The sequence below is a fragment of the Gobio gobio genome, assembly GCF_949357685.1.
Source record: "Gobio gobio genome assembly, chromosome: 15".
Lineage (NCBI taxonomy): Eukaryota > Metazoa > Chordata > Actinopteri > Cypriniformes > Gobionidae > Gobio > Gobio gobio.
The window spans coordinates 35578414-35601188 of NC_137108.1; the positions used below are offsets into that span (position 1 = coordinate 35578414).

At 40.6% G+C, this 22775-nt stretch overlaps 1 protein-coding gene across 2 annotated transcripts in view; it reads left to right on the plus strand.

Moving 5' to 3' along the window:
• The first annotated feature begins 1061 nt into the window (after positions 1–1061).
• The window catches only part of rbms3 (RNA binding motif, single stranded interacting protein), a 173011-nt gene continuing 151297 nt past the window's right edge, over positions 1062–22775 (plus strand). Inside the window, exon 1 of one of the 2 annotated variants that reach the window (XM_079837720.1) lies at positions 1062–2015. In XM_079837720.1, the coding sequence (XP_079693846.1) occupies positions 1941–2015 (75 nt within the window). In that variant the 5' untranslated portion in view covers positions 1062–1940. Of the gene's footprint in view, positions 2016–15988; positions 16090–22775 lie in introns of those variants that run through there. The other variant, XM_079837721.1, reaches the window with a different exon arrangement.

A 22775-nucleotide genomic window follows, 5' to 3' on the forward strand; every position in this document is an offset into this window, starting at 1 on the left:
TGAGAGAGCTAGCCTCATACACCTCTCTCTCCCTCTCTCTCTCTCTCTCCCGCACTGCAGACTTCTATGAGAGTCTGTCCTAATGAAAATGTATTGTTTTTCCCAATCGCTTTTTGTTTATTACGCCTCACATTCCATTCACTTTACTGCAGTCTTTGGGTAAAAAAAAAAAAATCCTATAGCTCTCATAATTACTGCCGTCAGTCTGCAAACACTTAAAGCCTGCTTTTTCTTTTAGTGCAAATTTGTCACGCCCTGAAACTGTCTCTTATGAACAGCCATATTTGCATGTGAACTTCTATTAAAAAGCACTGTGAATGCTGGGAAAAAAAATATCACAATGTCAAAACAATGATCAAAGTGCAAACTCAAACAAAGAAAGAGGGTATAGTAATGTTTAGGGACATTTTTTTCTTTACAATCCAATTCTTCTGCTGCAAATAATTGGCCGCTGTAACAAATATTATTGCGGAGGTTGTGGAAAAAAAGCATCTGCTATGAAACTGCACTCTTTCCCAGCACAGCACTTCACTTCCTGGATCCAGTGCTTTTGGCTTATAGAAAAGAACACAATTCATTGCCATTTCTGCACTGCACTTATTTACTATTATTAATGTCAGTGTGTCAGTATCTCAGTGTATCAGCCAATGCAAAACTACCAGCATGTGTCAGACAAGAGCAAAGAAACATCTTACAGTCATTCATGTTTTATTTATTGAGAAACTGAAGTTAAAAATACACTAAAATACAAAAGAGGAAAAAAAAGCTTGGGGAAAAAGAAGATCAGATAAGGTACAGTCTGTGGTTGACCAGTAGGGGGCCTCGGCTCCTTGCCGTGTCGTCCTCAGTCTCCTCCCCCAGAGTGTGGGAGTAAGAGTAAGTCTTCCCCTTCTGCACTAGTGAAGCCGTGCAGTGGGAGGCAGTTCTCCCATGAGGACAAACAGAGATAGGCTGCTTAAGACACTCCCCTGGCTGGGAGTGGAGCAGCCAGCCCTTAGCCCAACCCACCAGGCTGTGGAGGAGGAGGAACACGGCAGTGCCCGAGCTGATCCCTTCAATCTTCTCCACAGTGTGGAGCAGCCGGCAGCGCGCACACACACTCACACACTCTCACACAGCCACACACACTCACATTCACTCTCGCACACACACTCTCGTGCGCAACAAAGCAGGCATACGAGGGAGGCTGGTAATAAAGAAAAGAACATCACAGAGGAAAAACAGTGGTGCTGCACTTGGAGTTTTTGGATACTGCAGTCTGCCTGGAGTTTGTGCCGTTTCCTGTGTGCCTCGTAACCTCAAGGCTCACGTCTGGTCCTTCCTGCGGAGGGTTTGAGTCCCGTCAGCTGTGCGCGCAGAGATCCAAATCCAACGACTGTCTACATTGCCGCTTTGTGCATCCACCAGACGGGAACAAAGTGTGCGACTGGGATATCTGACAAGCTCCTCTGGGAACCGACGCTGCACCGACTGTCAGAGAGAGAGAGAGAGAGTGAGAGAGAAAGAAGGAGCAAGATAGATAGATAGAAAGAGGGCAGTCAAGGCATGAGCAGGAAACTAGAAGCCGGTTTTCCAGAGAAGTGATCGCCACAGTGCCCCCTCCTCTTCCCTCACCTCCTTCCTTCCTTTTCTCCTCTCTCCTGTGCCGCTGCTCTCTTTCTTCGCGCACACCTCCGCTGCTATCCCATCCTCGTACCTCCGCTGTCCTTCCATCACCTCCTCCTCCCCTGCTCCCGAAGACGCGTGAAGAGGAGAAGCACGGCGCACACACGCTCGCTCGCGTCTGTATCATCTCATTCTCTCTCTCCATCCTTCCTCTGGCTCCGTTCCTCACACGGATCTAGCCTCTAGCTGCGGAACCACAAGCGGAGGCTCTTTGAGTTGTTGGATCCCACACGCGAGTCTCTGTCTCCAGCCACAGCCAGAAGGATTCCAGCTACATGGGCAAACGTTTGGAACAGCAACCAATGTACCCCCAGTACACTTACTATTACCCTCACTACCTTCAGACTAAGGTAAGGCACCTTGGTTATCTGGTTTTGTGATGTTCTGATTTTTTTTGCCACCGCATCATTCTGACAGATTTCTGACACGCAAACCACATGACCGATACTTGACATGGGCCGCTCTCTAGAGATGCAAGAGTGCCCATTTATCAAGAATGCATGCACACACTCTCGCACACAAACTCACGATCCAGAGATTCTGTCCTCTCAGCTGTGTAGCCTGTGGTGGAGGGACTTGAATAATTGCATCCATCTCTCTAAGCCCCTACACCACCCGGACGTGGAGAATTGATTACCACAGGCTGATCGATAGTGCCGAGATGCTATCGGGGGCACTGGTGATCTTGGCCTCCCTCTGTGATTCATGAATGTTTTTATGCGCCGCGCCCCATAAGAGGCCGGCACTTGCGTTACATGTTTGAGTAAATGAAAGTGGAGAGAGAGCTATGATTGGATCAGAGTTTTAAAAAAAAAAAGGCTGTTAGAACAAAGGGCGTGAAGATGCACGTTCCTAATTAACTTGGGGTGGGTAAATTACCAAGTGCAAAAGACGAATGTGAGGGAAGAAAATTTATGGAAAGTCTTTCGGAGGAGTTGCTTGCTCAACGTTGGCCAAATATGCAAGCGTTCCCAAAAGACACATGATAAACAGCAGTGGCCAAGTCGCTCTCTATCAGCAAGTGTTTATGACCTCTCTCTTTCCCTCCTTCTACCCGTGTGTTACACTCCAAAAAATGTAGTAAGAGCTTGGTCAATCTCAACCATCAAAATTTCAGAGGAGCTTGCAGAAACAACTTGATTGACGCCCTTCATCATTAGTCTATATATGACACTAGCAACAGGCACTGTATTACCCATCAATACACACACACACACACACACACACACTCCCCACTCCTTGTAGCTGCCTTCAAGGTCACGTCAAATTGGATCTTACCCACTTCCGCTGTCTAATGAGTTTCTCAAGAGTGTCTCCAAGGGATGTGGGGGCTTGTCCAGAGCATCATGTCTTTGTCCTTCTCTCTTGTCGCAACCAGAAGTCCTCACAACAATAACTCACCTTGCTAAATAGAGCCTGTCAAAGAGAACACATGCATATTCAAAAGGTTTAGAATTGTGCAAAGTATGTTGGTGATCCTAACCAAAGTAGAGCACTATGGCAACACTGAAGCATCATGGGTAATGGTCAAATGGGCCAGTCTGGGAATAATTATTGATCTGTAGAATATTAAAGGAGATGGAGGAGGTTTTTTGGCACTGGGAGAGAGTTTCAGATTTCAGATATTCGGTCTCGCCTGTGAAGGATGGAGACCTCATGTGAGCACGGGTCAGTGTGAGTGCGATTGCGTGTGTGTGCGTGATTGGGGATGTAAATGGCCTGTTATTAATCTTGATTCTAGCGTGCTCTCTGAGTGGAGGCATTCCTCTGGGGGAAATCAATCATGGGGGGGAAGAGGGGCAACTGACACACAATCACTGCCCTCGCTCTCTCTCCCTCTCTGCCCCAGTAACGCACTGTGCTCAATGAGAGGCAAATGTTAAGCAGGGGGAAATTATGATGCTACAGTAAGCTGTTAATGTCGAGAATCAGTAATTCAGTTAAATTATATAAAGACCCTGGTATCAATTACATGTAAATGACTGGCTTTCATTAAAGTAGGTTCAAAAGAAAATTAAATATGGCTCAAAATTCATCCACTGTTTTATAATGTGGGTCATAGATCTCACTGAACAGGAAATTTGGTGCAAACAATATTATGCCTTGGGGAAAGATGTTGTTACACAAAGTAACAGTGAATCTATCTATCTGTAAAGGTCGAAATTCTCTTCAAAAAATTTTGTGCGTTGAAAAATAAATACGACCTCACATTGTGTCACTTACACACTGCCTCCAAAACTTTCGTCCGTCATAAATGAATCGGGTTCGATTTTCTGCGTTTTCCGCATCCGTACCAAGTATTTTGAGAGGGGTTTTGACAATTCAAAGCCACCGGATGACCAATACGAAAAAACGCATACGGAAATTTCAGACCATAGGCCTGTTCACCTTTAAACTCCAATGCTTTTTAAACCCTCCTCAAAGCTTTCATGCAAGGCTTTGTCAAGCCAATATGTTAAGTTTTTCTTAACTGGTTTAAAATGAGTTATGTGAATTTTATTCATTTTTAATTCCACTTCCTTTCTGTCATATGTGAATGGAAATTAGTCATCCTTCAATGCAAATTCAAGAATGGCATAGAACCCAAATCAATGGATTCACAAATCTCACAATGTAACTGTATTCGCCTAATGCACCGATATCACACCATCCTTTTCCCTCTCAGTTTTTTTGCAGAACATGGGTGGGTGTAAAACGTGAGTAGTGTGTGGGCTGAGGTATCCTTGACAGAAGCCATACACCAGTGGGATATAAAATAGAATTTAAGGGAGGTAATTCCCCCCTGGTATTGTGTCAACAGAGGCCAGTGGGGCCCGTCTTCCATTCAATCAGCAGCTAGGAGTCAGAGCTTTATGGTGTGTGTGTGTGTGTGTGCATTGATGTTTCAAAAGAAGGGTAAGAGCAAAAGAGCCAGAGCGAGCACTCAAATCCAGAGCCATGAGATTGCATATGCGAGCGAGTGTGTGTGTGTGTGTGTGGTGTTCGGTTACACTCTGTGGGGTCAGCTTTATGTACAGCAGAAATAACATCCAGTCGGCCGTTTAAACCTCTCCTCTCAGTGGGAGTGCACACTAACTGCCCTGCAGTGAGGTGACATGCGGCTTGCCAGCAATGTTCCTGCTGCATTATGGGAACGATGCATATATGTGGCTCATTATATTTCCGCTGCTCTCAATGTCATTTAGGATTATTACGTTGTGATATTTACTCCGCTTGTGGATAATTACCAGACTGATGCTTCATTTTCCTCTAGCGGCACCTATTTTTTACCACAATGGTGAAAACGCTCTCATCTCCCCTCCTCCAAACAACCTTCATCTGAATAATTAAACTCGTTAATGGACAAGCAATTTTCAGGTATCAACGACAATTTGATTTTCCGTATTCATTACCAACACTGTCATTAAACAGGTGAAAGGATAGATTAAAATCCACAAGCACACTTAGCTGTTTCACACGCAAATGACTCACTGCAACAAATTGAGTAATTTAAACATAAAATATGCTTAACATTCTGAATAATTGTCTGGTTGTTATCTTTTATTTTTTAAATGTGGTTATTCGTTCCATCAGATATTGTTGGAAGACAAATCCTGACTCCTTATCACTTGTCCTGTCCAGCGTTCTCCCTCCAAGAGTATAATAATATTACTTGTAATAGCATACAATAGTGATGTTAGGCTATAATACTGTTTCTAAAAATTCAGAAAATAAACAAAAACGAAATAAAAAGATATTTGGGTGGTTTGTGCTCTAAAGTATTTTTTTGGTATGCAAGTTTTTCTTGTTGGAAGCAAGCCATAACGACATACACAGAAACATGAACTTACAAGAGCGCAGGTTTTATATGCGCGTGTGAATTATACATGTAAACACTTCCGTCGGGAAAGCCTGCACTGTAAAATGTTTGCTGTAAGTGTCTGCCTGTAACCGTCGAGTTGGGGATTTCAGATCTGCGAGAGTGCTAAATTATGCTTGTCTGCATGTCATTTTTCTCTTAGCATCTGAATGCACGTCTAAACCACAGATAGGGCCTATGAAATCCATTTTATTCAGTTTTATTTCCCCCCAAATTCAGTGTTCTGTTTTTATTTTTGTTTAAATAAATAAATTGTAATAATCAAAAAGAATGTCTAATCAAATGAATTAATATAACTTCCTAAAATGTAACAATTTATTGACCTCTATCTATCTATCTATCTATCCATCCATCCATCCATCCATCCATCCATCCATCCATCCATCATCCATCCATCCATCCATCCATACTTTGCGATGGTTGTGAATGTTATTTCACTCTGATGTTTCTATTTATTGTCTATGAACATCAGTAGAGTGTCTTGTGACCTCATTTAGTTGGAAAGCATGCATGTTAAACTAATATTCACAAAAGAGATGCTTTAAAATACAACAAATGTTCATATTTTTAGTCCATCAATGTCCTTCTCATTTCCTCCCTGTCTTTCCTTTTTCCTCCCTTTTCCTCTCTCTCCCTCTCCTACTGCGTCCTGGGCATTCTCTCCAGCCATCTGTTCAGAGGGGTGGGGTTCACTCTGAAAAGAGGAACATACTTGGCAAACATACCCATATAGGTGGATAAAATGTTATGCCCAAGATTGTCCTCATTTCAGGGGTGAAACACTCTGAATTAGTTGAGAACATTAAAGGAACACTCCACTATTTTTGAAAGTTAAACAGTTGAGTTTTACCGTTTTCGAATCCATTCAGCCGTTCTCTGGGTCTGGTGGTAGCACTTTTAGCATAGCTTTGCATATATCATTGAAGTATTTTTTCTATTTAAAACTTGACTCTTCTGTCAGACCAGTAGCGGCTGGTCAATAGAGGGCGCTGGGGTGCCGCCCCCATCAAAATTCCAGAAATATACATGTATACAAAAATGATATAAAAGTGAAATAAAAATAAAATAGTTTACTCATACGATGTGCTGGCTGTTAGTAAGAGCCTCAGCATTTAATAAAAACTGGCTTTGATGGGTTAACTATTTTATATGGTCTTCAATATGTTTCATGCGGTTTCATGCGCGAGGGACGCCGGACAAATGGATGTCTATCTGAGTCTAAAAATATACGGGCAGCATGTGACCTGAATCTGGTCTCCAATTGGTTCTTAAAGATCCTCCTCCGGACGCAGGTCGTTGCATCCCTGGCGAATCAGAATTGGATGCGTGTTATTTTATCCAATCTGATTGGTTCTCGTCACCTGTCATTCAACTTTACTCTCTTGGCCACTAAAGCGAAAGTGCGCGGGCGACACAGTCACTCCGACTCCGCCAAAACCTTATTAGGATGATCTGTTTCGTAGAGATGGCTGCAGTTAAACCAAATTCTTTCACAAGGCGTTCGCTGGAAGAAAACAAATGATAAAGGATCCCGAACCGGACCAACGCGATTTACAAATCCAGCAGCAGGCCAGTGACAGAGGACGCAGCTGCACTCGGAGCTTCACACGAGAAACGTAGGTGGCTGGCTGGATGTGTTGTTAGCAATGCCCTTTATTGCTTTCCCTGTTTTTTATTTCTAAGTGTCGGTACTGAAATTTTGTGGACAACAACGGGGGTAAGAGACCTCAAATATCTGAACAATGCAAACGTCATGACACTACTGAGTTGACTGACTTTAATTAAAGAGTCATTGAGAAATTTGCTGGCCAGAAAGAAAGGAGAGCAAAATGTATGTTCAAGTAATCAACATGCTTTTTTATTCTTTTGTTTTTCCTTTCCTCATTCAATTACATGTGGGAAATGAATGTGTAAAAAGATAAAATTAGTCAACATGCATCTTGATACTGCCCCCCCCCCGAAAAAAAAGAAAACCGACCCCCCAGAAATAATTATCACCAGCCGCCACTGTGTCAGACTGATCTCATGAAATGGCGTATGTATGACATGCCGATTCGCTATGCCATTTTGGCGTGCTATCAAGACGCATTATCGCTTTTTAGCGTGTTTATCAACAGCGTTTCATTCTATCCCCCTACACTGCCCCTACCCCTAAACCTACCCATCACTTAGTATGTTTATAAATCCATTTACATTCACGCGGAATCACACGGCGTAGACATACATGCGGAATCACACGGCGTAGACATACACGCAGAGATGATGGTTCGTTTCGGCGTGCACATACACGTGGAATCACACGGCGTAGACATACACGCGGATAGCTCAAAATAAGTACAGATAACACGCCATTTGGCTTTAGAAAGTGGCGTGTATGTTTACGCAAAGTCATGATGTCATGTTGCTTCTGTAGTTACATCGTGTACGAAGACCGACGGAAAATGAAAAGTTGCGATTTTCCAGGCCGATATGGCTAGGAACTGTACTCTCATTCCTGCGTAATAATCAAGGAACTTTGCTGCCGTACCATGGGTGCAGCAGGCGCAATGATATTACGCAGCGCCTGAAAATAGTCCCCCCCCCCCCCCCAAGCAGGTTGTCACGTTGATTATGTTGACGGAAGTTAGCCTATTTTTCAGGCACTGTGTAATATCATTGCGCCTGCTACAGCCATGGTACGGCAGCACAGTTAGAACACGATGTAACTGCAGAAGAGTCAAGTTTTAAATAGGAAAAATATTTAAACTTTTTTGTAATTTTTGAGCGAGATGCTAACGGTCTAATCAAATTCAATGATCTATGCTAAGCTAAGCTAAAAGTGCTTCCGTCAGACCTAGAGATCGTCTGAATGGATTCGAAAACTGTAAAACTCAACTGTTTTACTCTAGGGGAGTTGGAAAAGGAGCCTATTTTCAAAAATAGTGGAGTGTTTCTAAAAAATACAAAGCGCACAGAAGAGCTGTTTGTAGCAGTACCTCAATATTTTCAGGCCCGCTCTGAAGGTGAAATGTGTTCTAGATTTTCACATCTTGCATCAGAAAGTAATAACTCTGATGCGCATCCAGTCACACAAAACCAAATTAAGAATGTGCAAGAAGAAACTTTCATTGTCACTCGGTAAAAGTACTAGTACAATAGCATAGATAAAACTAATAGTTCTGGCTGTAAAATCTGATCCTATGAGACATGTAAATATACAAACAAAAGACCATACTTCATTTTCATGATATTAATGCACCAAACCATTAGGGATAAAAAGCTTATTACTCAAAGGTTGCACTTTCATAGCTCCTGAAACTTAATGGAGTTCTCATGTTTAATTTATGGCTCCGAGTCTTTTTGACCAGCATTTTTTTTTCATCCTTTCTAGTCATTTGTAATTACCGGATAAGGATCTTTAAAAATTATTTTGATTCTGAAAAGCATGATACCTAACCAAAGTCTCTATTTGCATTCCCCTTGCTTTCCAAGTATAACAAGTGAGAAATTAAAGAGATCTGATCGTTTTTTTTCTACACGCAAAAAAAAAAAAAAAATGTTGTACACAACATAAACTTCCAAATTTCCAAAGCTTAGTAGATTTATCTCAACTTAAACTAAAAAACGAATTGTACTGATGATTAAAATGAATTGAAATCACATTAATTTAATTTCACCTGAAAAAAAAAAAAATCAATGATTGATTGATTGATTGAGGATTAATTAATCCTAAAGGTGCTGTATGTAATATTGACAGCTAGTGTTTGAAATGGGTACTGCAGTCCAAATTCAAAATATTGGAGAGAGTTGTTTCCCCACCCCCTCTTCCTCAGACTCCATGCTCACACGGGTTGCCAGATTGAGTATTGTTGATTGAAGCAACAGTTGATTTATCCGTGTTTTAATATGCTCCCGTTCATAGAGTTTTTAGATGGATGTGAGGAAATTTAGGTTGGGTAGCATCTGCGATCTCTGACCCAGCTCGTTTGCTGGCTTCCATGGCTGCAATACGCAGTGTTTTCCGCCAACTGGCTATTACTATTGGGTAACTTGGCAATGGGCGGAATCACACAGACCAAAACAAAAACAGACATTTCGACACGTAACGCACATTTTTATAGTATAATAACTGGCTGCATTGTTTTTCAGAGAAACGAAAGTTAGCATGTTTCTGAAAACATAAGGCATTTTATGATTTAATACAGTCCAAAAAAACAAGAAGAGACTGCGCTGGCGTTAGCACAACTATTTCTCATTGAGTGACATAACACACACCACAGCCTTCATGTGGCTGCCACAACTTAAGCTCCGCAACGATAACCACACATACTCCAACATGACAAATACTCTTCTAAAAATCAAAACCAAACTGTACATTTACCACAAACATGTCTTTCCTTTATTCAAAAAAACTTAATTTTCGCTTGATTTCAACATTTACTCTCCTGGTACATTCTCATGCAAACCATGCAGGGCTGTTGTTGAAAAAAAAAAACATGTCCATAAGTGACTTGTCTAGTTAAATAAAGGTTAATAATGCTGGGAACTTGAAATCCACCCTCCGGTTTCAGTTGATGTCATCAAAGATGATTTATGTAGTTCCAACACAAATAAATTGAGAATAACGTATGCATTTTACAAATTCAATTTAATTGAATGTAATCAAATTACATTTCAGCTATTTTTTACCAATTAAAATGTAACAACATTGGTCCCCATCAACTTTCACTGTATGAACAAAAGATTTTGGGATCCACAAAATAAAAAAGCAATACAGGTTTGGAACGACATTTACATTTTTGGGTGGAGTACCCATTTAAACAAATTGAACAAGTTGCAAAAAGTAATTTTTTGTGCGTGTGGGATAGAAATAGACTTATAAAGTACATTACGAGGTGCAATACTTTTATATAAAAAGTATTTTTCTTGTGCATCTGGTCAGTGTCACCCTTAAGCACTACCAGGATTCATCCCAAGCGATAATGGGTTGATCTGAGCTAGCTAGTTGGTTTCTATGGACTTGAGAGAACCAGAGGAGAAAAGGCACCGGTCCTGAGGTAATGGCCCTGCTGCATTTTTAATAGAGGACCACTTTGTAACAACCCGAGCCTGATGTATTCTCTCCTTTTCTTTTTTACACACAGCTTGCTTTTAGGCCACTGGCGTAAGTGCTCGACAAAGCCTGTGTTCAGGGCTAAATGGCCAAGGAGGAACAACCCAAAGGCTTTGGCAACACAGGGACTCATTGACGTTTTACCGTTGGCGTCCGAACCAGTTCCTGATTGGCACTGTCGCAGCTGGGCTTTGTGTCTTTGCATCTCAGAGATAAACAAGGAACAATATTTTAGTTAGAGGTTGAGTGTTTAGCTGTAAATATAGATCAGTGTAGTGTTTTCTTAGGAAGAAGGGGTGTGTTTGAATTGGGATTTTGGAATGGATGACATATGATGGCGTCGTCAGCGGTTGCGCATGCGCGTGTGTGTGTATAAAACCGTTGGTTAATGAGCTTCAAGTTGTAATTAGCGGTTAGGGTGCTATGAATTCACACCGATAGCAGAGAGGAACAGCCTGTGGAGCTTGGCTTCAGTCACAAACGATAACCACCCGATTTTGAGAAAAAGAGGAGGGATGTTGGTGGCAGCCCGCTCCTCCTTCATAGTGTAGTGCCTTTCAAACAAGCCTGTCATCTTCTCTTTCGCCCCTCCCGTGCGTTTTCATCTAGAGACTCATTGGAAAGCATTTCCCCCTGAAAGCAACCAAGGACAGACTAGGCGAAGTAAGGTGTCATAAATCCTTGAGAGGGTGCTTCTCATTCCACGGACCCCACCCCCACGCACTCATCTCCCACTCCAACCTTCTCCATGTCATGAAAAGTACACGCGAGGACTATGCACACACCTTTTGAGTGTTAAAAGAGCCTCCTCTAATAGGATACAGCTACAGCATTTCTAACCAACCATAACTGTATCCAATTCTCCATGGTCTGGCTTGAAATCAGGCCCCAAAAAGGTACATTAAAGACCGCTCTGGGAAAGGTCATTTGTTTTGGCCCCCGATTTCAAACCACTGAAGACCGTAAAGATGCCATCTGAAAGGACTCGTTCCTTCCTTCACTTCCCCAGTTGGATAAAGACACTTTGGGGTCTCAAAAGTGCCCAGGGACCGGGTGATGATTCAATAAAGATTTCCCCTCGCCTGCAGAGGCTGCTCTGGGTTGGCATGGTGGCTAGCACGCTGCCTGGGATTAGCTTATGTAAACAGTGCTTTTGTTGGGTTTCGGTTGAATTAATTTGCCTGCCCCATGTGCTTTTATCAGGATAATTTGTGCGGCAGACACTCAAAGACTTGTCCAAACATATCCCCGGGCTCAAGGCTAAACACAGAGCTAGTAATGACACTCAAACATGCGGCGTGCTCTTTCTCCAGACTTTCCATCATGCTAAATGTGGCCGCTGAGGTCATATGTTTTCTATTGAATGTCAAGGTGAATCACAGCTTTAATGTATACCGGGGTTGTGCGAATTTCTGAATCAGAATCGGCCTCTTTTAAAATGATGAATGTAAATTTGAATTGAACAGGCCAAACCCCACAGGAACTTGAATTGGAATTACAGTCAGTAGAATTTACACAATTTCCATTTAGAGAAATTAAATTGTTCATTGCATTCTGGAAAATTAAGTGCATAAATATAAAGAAACAGTATACAATGCAAAAATTATATTTTTGTTTGAATAATTCTTTGACTAAGTAAAAAAAAAAAAAAAAAAGATCTACAAATCTTGAAAATTGAATTATTTTGGTTAAATTTAAACAAACTTTTGCATATTATATAATATATTAAAATATATTTAAAGGGATAGTTCACCAAAAAATGTAAACGCACCCTCAAGTTCAAAAATATATTTTGTGTTCAGCAGGAGACAGAAATTCATACAGGTTTGGAACAACTTGAGGATGATTAAATGATGACAGAATTTTCATTGTGGGGTGAACTATCCCTTTAAATACTTAAAATACTTAAAGTGCAAAAAAATCTGCCTATATTCAGTGAGAAACATATATGCGCTTGTATTAATAATAATTATAATAATAATTAATAAAAAGTTAATATCTTGTGCAGTGTTGCTCTCAAGTAAATATATGTTGTTTCAATGATTTGTAGTTGTTTTTACTAGAAAAATATTAACTTTTACAGTATACAAATTAAGTACACATTTCTATAGATGACGTCTGTCTTAGACTTATAAAACCTTCAAGCTTTCACACAAGTTTTAATTTTTTTATTAATCTAATCTGAGCTGGAATTTAAAATACATTCTCAAATCAGTTCTGAATGGTGCACAACCTTGTTAAATTCAAAAATTTAAATGTCCAAATGAGGTGAAGTCTATTGTGAAAACAGCGATGATTACTTTACACTCTCATTTATCCATTTGTTTGTACATGACTAATATATCCTCTGCTGGTTTACGGTGGGTTCAGTGAACAGCTGTGCTTGTTAGCCATGGTAAGCTTGGAGGCAGGAGCCTCTGCTTTTGATGGTTCAGTTCACTTGAGTGCCTGGCTGCTAGAGGTGCTAGGTGGTGAAGAAACCAAGCCTGGACTTATTAGCCGAGCTATCTGTCACACAACAGCACCCTTGATTGCGGCTTCTAACGCTCCCTCAAAGTGCTGTGTGAAACATAATGAGGGAAAGGAGGACAGAGAGGTCAGACCTGTGGCTTAGGGGTTAGCGCACACACCCTGGGCAACTGAAGTTCGAGTCTTACATTATTTAATACCATTCCAGAGAAAAATGTTAATACTTTTTTATGGCTCTGGAAATGTAAAGTTCTCATATATGTGCCATAGAAGTATAAAAACTTTTTCTCAAGATGTTTCTCTTAAAAGTTTGAGAAATAAAAATAGAAACAAATGAGACAATTATATAAACTAATACCAACGTTTGGGGACAGTAAGGCTTTTGTGGTAAAATTGTTTTGAAAGTCAATCTCTTATGTTCAATAAGGTTGCCTTTATTTTTATCAAATTACAGAATTGAAAATAACGGTTTTCTATTAATATATTTTAAAATGTAATTTGTGTAATTTATGACGGCAAATCTGAATTTTCAGCATTACTCCTGTCTTCAGTGTCACATGAGCCTTTGAAAATGATCCTAATATGCTCATATTGTGCTAAATTTTATTCAGGATTCTTTGATAAATAGAATGTTCAAAAAACAGCATTTATTTGAAATATAATTATTTTGTAACGTTGTAAATTGCCACTTTTGATCAATGTAATGCATACTTGTTAAATAAAAGTATTAATTTCTAAAAAATAAAAATCTTACTGATACCAAATTTTTGAACGGTAGTGTTTAAAATAAAAATCTTAAAAACATTTAATGAGAAATGATTAAGAAATGATTGAGTTTGTAATGAATCATCTAACTCTTGATTGCAGAATTTGGAATGACCGAGTCCAGTTTGAGACATTTCTGATATCTCTTCTGAAACCCCAGAGGAGAAAGCTGCAAGATTACAGTCTTTTTCTCAGGAGAAACATCTAAGAAGGAAGTCTCCATTTGATGTCTATTTAATCTCATTGCTAGGAAAACAATGGAGATGTTATAGAAATCTCATTTGTGATTGCTACTTCCTGTGGCTCACTCGCTTGTCTCCTCGCTCACTGTCCCTATTAGTCAAGTAGCAAAAAGGCAGAGAATGAACAAGACAAGTGCATAAAGGGGTGCAGAAGACAGAAAGTGGAGGATGCGGTCCTGACAGGATCCGCCCTAGAGATGCAATGTGTACATTATACAACAAATATACAATGTGACCTCATCCTTTCAGTCCCAGCGGTATTCGCACACACAATAGTTTTGTGTCGTTGATACGATGTGTCTTTTTAAAAGTTTAGGCAGCACCGGAGCACTTTTCTGTTCGCCGCATTCATGTGCTGCATATTTTATTAGCCTCTCCAGTTTTATGAATGATTAAGCTCCTTTGTGTGTGCCGCCTGGCTGCAGCCAGGTCTCACCCTCAACTAGAGTGTGCGTGTGAACCGCTTTTTCTGCGCATGTGTATCTCTAATGCTCTTTTGAAAACAATGGGCCCCTAAGGGCCTACACTGCCCAATGTCCCAGGGTTTTACCCTTCTCGTCCTTTTGTAATAGCGTGCCTTTGTTTGAAATGCTGGCCCAGACTTTCCCCTCTGCACCGAGATTGTATTTCCCAATGCTGGGCGCCGAGATGAGATGCATTTAGCTGGCTAAAGTGGTGCTAGGCACAAAAAAAATAAGTCTTTTGTAGAAGCACAAGCGCTTTCATCTCACACTGCGGTAGCCAGAAAGGAGAAGGGCTTTTTGGGGGAGGATGTTAAACTTTAAAAACTTTCCAACGCCCGCATCCATATTCCGCTACAGTCTGTCTGACTTCCATCAGCTTCCTTTTCTGTCAAAAAACCCCATCTTGCACTTCAAAAAATAAGGTTAGACACATACTAGACACAGTCTCTGATTGGGGTGTCGTTATTTCTGCAAGAAATGGTGGGCGGTTTGACAAATAGGTGTGAGAGGATAGAGGACACGGGGCATGTCAGAGATGGCGTGCTAATGGCTGTGCGGACACATTCCATAAGAGGACGTGTGTATCTGTGCACCGCACGCCAACTTCACACTAATCATCTCACTCACGCCTTAATGGCCAACATTTGTTTAAAGAAAACAGGGATGCCTGTACGAGCCAATTAGAGTGCATATTGACATTCATGAAGGGATGTCTTTCTCCTTTGTGTGGGTGTTTGTGTGTCTCTATGAATGACCGTGTGTTTGTGGGGTTCGCATTGAACTCACGGACGCCGGCAGGCAGGTCAGAATGAGAGGTCGGAGAGAGTCTTGGGTCACAGTCACTCCAACTGTCCGATGATAATTAGACTGCAAACGTGCACGCAAACACACACACACACAAATGCAGTACATCCTAGCCTTACTAATGAGCCTATCAGCTGTCTAAGAGCAGCATCTCATATCTCTCACACACACTCAGAGCCTAATGGGCCTGCTCACTTTCTGGCCTCTTCTCCCTGATACACAACACTCTCAAACCATCAAGCACTGAAGATAGTCTGCTAGAGGAATTCGTAGAAAAACACTGACTGGACTTAACAGGTCTGATGGAGATTTTTTGTGAGGAAGACAGCTTTGTGTAAGGAAGATACAAACAGGTTATTGTTGATCTTGACATCCGTTCTAGCTCTTTATTGCAAAGATTAATCTATTTTTGGGAAGTGGATCAACTAATTTAGATCCAAAAAGACCCATAAATCATGAAATGTTTAGTTGATTTGGATCTTTATAGATCTGAAAAAGATGATCCAGTTCGCAAAACTGATCTGGGGTGTGTTTCCCGACACAAACTATGTTCGCAAGCTTGTCGTTACCAACACAATTCAATGGAAATTGCAACCATAGTTGGCTAACATGAGATTTTTTTTAGGTCTGTAAAGAAGCAGAGCCTTAAAATGATTGGTGACCCAGGCCACATTCTCCATAAGGAGTATGAGCTGATGCCCTCAGGCAGGAGATATAGGGTACCAACTTGTAAGTTGAATATAGGTACAAATTTTCTCCAATTCCATTATCAATTATTGAACAAGAAGTGATGAATTGTGTGTGGGCAGGGGCAATGTGATGGGTAACGTGTAATGTTAGTGTAACATTAGTGTTGTGCAATGTGTGTTTTTTTTTTTTTTTATATGGATGAAATGTAATTGATCAGTGGATTGCTGTATGTTTGACCTGCTCTCTTGATTGCCTTAAAGACAAATTTCTCCTAAGGGAGATGATAAACAGAATATTAATAATAATGCATTTGGGAAACGCACCCCTGAATGATTTGATATTAAATTGGACTGATCTGGTTCTCAAATTCAATGATCTGTCCCCAATGGTTAACAGCTCACTGACATAGCTAAAATTTTGGCCAGTTCAATACACAAAGCTACTGTATGTCTATCATAACTACATTGAATAAATGACGACAGAATTTTCCAAGATGAACAATTCAGCTTGAAACAAAGTTGTCCAAGAATATAGTACCTTTACAAAATACGAAATTGCTACTCTGATATACAGTATACATTTTCAGATAGCCCTCCAGTTAGGCCAAGAAGATTTGTCTGTAAGGGAACTGTTTAAATGCACAGTTACCTGACAAATATTTTGAAAGTAAACGACTCTCCATTTTCTTCCACTCCAGATAGGGGTTATACTATATATATTTTTTTCTCTTACGAATATTTTACTTCCATTTCTGTATAAAGCACTTTGAATTGCCACTGTGTATGAAATGTGCTATTCAAATAAACTTGCCTTGCCAGTATACGATGGCACTAAATAATGGTACTTGTACAGAAAACTGATGATAGATAGATACAACAGACATTTCTCTTTCCTAAAAGAAAGGCCACAAGCTGTCTGTCTCTCACTGCCAGCCCAGTTAAACTCCACACGCCTCAGCTGAGCTGGGTTTGCATAATTCAGCAGGGTGGGCAAATCCAGATTTACAGATTATCATGGTTAACAGCACAAAGGCACATGAGAGCTAGAGAAGAGATGAAAAGATAAGCACACACAGACATACAAACATGGTATTGCCATGTCGGTCTCTTCTATATTGATTACGTCCTTTTATAGCCACCAAAAGTGCTGTTCACACACCGACCGTGCACACAAATTACAGCAATTAGGTCTGCACTGAGCCACAATTTAGATTTCATACAGCTTTCAGTCGGTTTCCAAACTTTTCACACCGCACCGACGCACTATTTGATTTGGTTCTGTGTCAAACCGACTTGATATTCTGTCATCTCGGCATAGCAGACACTGCCAATCCTTTTTTCCGCTGCCTTTTAGCTTTTCAAGCAATTCAATTTTATCTCCGCTTTGCCAAAGGATCATCGCACTATTTTTTTTTTCACCAGAGAATTTTATTAAAGGTCCTAATGGAAGATGCGGTGCTGCTGTTGATTATAGGAAAGAACCTGTTACCTGAGGCATATCTAGTCACCAGAGCAGGTTTTAGCGTAATAGGACAGAGAATCTTCAAAGCCGAGAGTTCTCACAGGCGGCAGCTCTGGTTTTTGCACAAAAGGAAAAGCTTCCTCTGGTCTCCACAGATGTTATCTGCTCAAATTGGCTCTGGACTTTGTCAAGAGTGTGTTCCTTTTTGAATATACGGCGGGTGTCTGTTGTAAATACCTCACTGTTTCCATTGTGAAACTGGTTTGTGTAGAACATTGACTTAGGAATTAATCCAATATGTGGAGAAGGTCAGATCATGGACAGCACGCTGTACAGAACAGATTTCAGATTTTGTGGGACTGCAGCTTTTTGTAACAGTCAAAATTTTAATTAGAATAATTATCACATAAAATGTTCCAGTCTTAAAGGAACAGATCATCTATAAATGAAAACTCACCCACCTCATTGTCATAAAATGGAGAATGTTTGAAGAGTCATCTGTTAAGCCACACAATCTCACAAAAATGACAAAAGATGACACCAGGAAAGTAGCCCGTATGACTTGTGATTTACATTCCAAGTCTTCTGAAGTCATATGATATCGTTATGTGAGGAAGAGACTTAAATTGATGTCCTTATTCATCCCTTCAAGTGGATTACTACCTAAAAAAAACCTCTTTTCCAGAAAGAATATGCTTAAAACAGTACAAAACCGTATATAACAACTAGATACATTTGCTTGAATAACAAGACTGCACAGTATAATACAACTTGTTTTCATAGATCTTGAATACTGCGTATCTTACTGCAATGGCGGATTTCTTTTTCCACTTGTTTTGACCTTGTATATAAAAATTCTGCCAGTGTAGTGAGACAAAATACACTTAAAGATACATTCTTCAAAGATACGTTCTTAGAAAACAAGTCTTAATATATTATGCCTCTCAAGTATATTGATTTTTTTCAAGGGTTTTTAATAAGAATACGATTTTTTTTGCAGTGTTGCACTAGGAACCGCTGTTGTAAAGAGGTTTAGAAATACATGAGAGCGAATAAATAATGACAGTGTTTCCACTTTTGGCGAGATTACTCCATCAACGGGTTAATAAAATGAAATACAGCTGCAGTGGTCATCAAAGCAAATCATGTGGGTTGTGGCCTGTCTGGTTCAGGTAAAAAAGTTAGAAAGCCGTCTGATATGGAAAGGTGTGTACTTTCCAACCCTTTGGACTGAATTCCTCGCAGACTGCAGACACAGCTCGAGTCGTTCCAGGTAGGTTTCAATTTCAAATGCATTCTCTCTCTCTCTCTCTCTCTCTCGAGTGGAGTGCTGATCTCTCACCCTCACGTTGAGTCTGCGTTACTGGAAACCAGCTGCAGAGAGACTCCCAAAGGTGTGTGTGTGCCAGGATCACCCCTTACCACCAATTAAACCGCACCGTCTTTTCAAAGAATCAATTATTAATAACAAGAGGTACTTCACAGAGGCCTGCCTCTCATGTACTCTCTCTCTCTGTCCTTCATGTCCTTTTTGGGTTCTTTATCCCTCTTTCTTTCACTCCATCACCGTTCCGAATCGTTTATGCGTCCCTCCCTCTCTCCACCCTGCCTCCTCGCCGCACGCAGGCTTTTCTCAGGTAACACTGCTGCATTCCAGAAGAGGACAGTGATACGACTGCATTGTGCTAGACACGCAGAGCTGTAGGAAAATCCCCACCCTTGCTTTAATGATGTTGCAAGGGAACAGCGTGCCATCTACTTCGGTAACCTGATCAGCACAAGCATGCATGTGTGGTGTGTGTGTGTACTGCGAGCTGGTGCACTGGAGCAGCATACAGCTCTTATGGTGCAGTGTTCGACTAAACAGCACTATCATGCTCGGCGCAACTCCTAATGGGTCTAGCGGAAAGAGGCCTGGCTCAAGCGGATGTCCAGTGCCTGTACCATAATTGGCACTTAGACAGTAGGAGAGACAGCGAGGGCTGGGTTAGTATGTGCTGGCAATCGCCCGCGTATACTGCACGATTGTCATTATGCACGAATAATTGGATTTTTCTTTTTTTTTGTCATTCTATTCCCTTCACCCACACACTTTTCCATCAAGTGTTTGAAGCAGACGAGCCACACTGACATTACACCGAGACTCAACCCTGATTATTTGTATGAATGATCACATTGTGTCCGGCAAACACAAATATCTCAAGAGATAATTACATTGAGTGGGTGGACAAACAACACAGAATTGAAAACAGAAAGAACACTGTCCGTCCCACATCAGACTGTGTTCACAGGTTGAAAAAAAAAACACAAGCGGTAAAGGAAGAGGTCGCTAAAAAATATCTGTCATTATTTACTCAGCCTCAAGTCAGGTCAAACCTGCATGACTTTCTTTCTTCTGTGGAACAAAAAATAACTTTCCCGGCCACCACTTTCAAAATAATGAAAGTAAACAAGGACTGGTATAGCCTGGCAAGGCAGACCCACATCAAGATGTTGGGTCTAGGAACACACCATTGGCAGGGCTCAATCTGAGGGGCGGGATAAACGGTTGTCTTTCAAATTCCCTCTGCATGCAATAGGATAGCACTACAACCAACCAGAGCAACGAAGAAGGTGAAACGGAACTAGTTGATAAATTAAACTTTCGCCGTATCCGGTCGACAAAACTCTGAACACATATTCCTTTCTTAAGAATGACTTCAGTGCCGTTACCTTAACTCCAAGTCTTCCACAGTCGCGGCCAAAGCCGATTCGAAAGACCGCTGTTCGCCAACTTCTTTGTTTTCAAGTAGCATGCAGAACCGCCGCAACTCTGCCATCATTATAATGATGATATTACTAAGATAAGAAATTAATTAACGTCTCCCCTCCTGTCATTTTACTGCACAACACTGGCAGGCAGCAGTAGCATCATCTTATGCTTGCAGACAAAACACACACCACACACTGGATCACAATGCGTGGCTAGGACAATGTCTTCAAAGTCAGCAATAATTTGTTTTGCTTATAAAGATCTTAAAGAATTTATTTGCAAGAAATCCGGTAAAAAGCAGCACTCTGCGGAAGGCAAATTTTGCAAATCAAAAAATCAATGCAAATCTTACTGATGTGTCTGGCACGACTTTCTACTGACATGTTCAAAGAAAACCTAGAGAAATGTAAGTTGCTTATTATAACTTTTAATACCAATTTAAATCCGAATAACTTAGGGCTGGGCAATATGACGATAAATATATATCGTAGGGCTGGACAATTAACCGAAAACTAATCGAAAACCGAAATTCAGAACCTCTAACCGACGTAATTTTCCCATGTTGGTTATTTCGGTTTTCACGTGACTCTGCCCCATCAGTCACATCAAGTGCACACGGAAAGATGCAGGACTTAGGAGCAGTTATCTTTGTTTATAGATGCTCAGAATTACTATGGTAATTGCATGTTTTACACAGTTTATACACGCAAGTTAATCAGCGTTCTTATATGCGCAGATACACTCAGAGACAAGGCGCAAGCCCCGAGATCACTTTCACTTGCGTCCTCATGAAGTTTGTCATTAAATGTTTTAAAGGCTTGCCAGCTTGAACATTAAAGTGATTGTGCACTATTAAAGAACAACGTTATGGAAAACTTCTCCGTTCTGTGCTCATGAGCTTTTTTCTGGGAGACAGAGAGCCGCCACGTTGTGTCTCTGACAAGGCACGCCAGATCACTTTCACTTGCGTCCTCACAAAGCTTTGTCATTTGTATGTGTTTTAAGGCCTGCCAGTTTGAACATTGAAGCGATTTTAGACCATCAGATGTGTATTATGTTGAACTAATGCCTGATATATTGTGACACACGAACACTCACAGACAGTAGCTTGCACATCACGTAAAGATCGAGCGCAGAAACTCATTGTCAATCGCTGTCCTGTGATTTATCACTAAAGTAGCTTAGAAACTCAACCGTTATAGCATAGATTTTAATACCTTTGAAATAAGTACAAACCACAGCTTCATAATTAATAGAGATGGTATGACTAATTCACACACACAATCACATCATTAATGTTTTCAAATAAATGTAATGTAGGCCTACTGTGCTAATTTATCTGTCTCTGATGTACGATAAACAGAAATCTGCCCCATAGACAATAACTGCTGAAAGTGAACATTTCCTTCAAGTATTTTAAAATCACAAAGAAATGCACTTTTTCATTAGAAAAAAATATCCCACCTTTAATAGTAGAAAATATTCACAGTACAAACCTTATCAGTGAACTATGAGGGCAAAAAAAGGAAAGCAAAAAAAAAACAAGCCAAAATATTCGTTCATTAATCGTTAATCGAGGTACAATGTTCAATTAATCAAGATTTTTATTTTTGGTCAAATCGTTACAGCCCTAATATATCAGATTTTTGTGTGCATACACTTAAAGCGGCAGACAGAAATGATTATGCAGCAGACGACCGCTTTCGGTTATGCGTACTCAGCGCTGTTTTATCATATTAGATACATTATTTGAGTGTGTTGAAAGTAATGTTATAAGGCTACTCTGTGCGTTTGCTCGGTGGCTACTATGAGGCACTTGATGAATCAATGATGAAACATTCGAAGAACTAGTTATTCAACCCAAACCTTGAGCAGGACGTTTCTCAGTGATGCTACTCAGTTTGAAGTACATTATGAGATGTTGCAGCTGTAATTCCTCACCATTAGCATTGACAAGTGTGCGTCCATCAACAAACGTGTGTGTGTGTGTTTCTAATTTCTTGCGGTGCATATGCGGGAACTGTATCAATAACAGCAGCCCAGCACTAACGTGAATGACTAATTGAACATTAAGGTTTGCAAAACAAATCTTGCTCCATCCTTTATCTTTACTCAAAGTAGTAAGAATTACAGACAATCTGCATTAATAGACAGTTTCAGGCAATACTGCAGCCCACAGCTGATTTACAGTAGTATTTTAATAATAACGTGAGTTAGCCAGATAACTACACAATATGAAACACATTGTAGAGTACACCGTCTTCTCGACATGATGCTATCCAGTATCCGCTGCAGTTTTGAGGTGGTTCAAGTTTTCCCTGGCGTCTGCGAGCGCAATAAGTGGACAGGCAATTTCCCGTTTCGTCTTGACGTCACAATGAAACGGCTTGCGATTCGTTAGAAAAACTATTTGTTTAATTGACTCAGAGTCGACTCTTACTTTTGAGAGACAATAACTTTCTATAAGGTGCACTTTCAGGGTGTTTTCATTCACTTAGAACTATGCTAAACA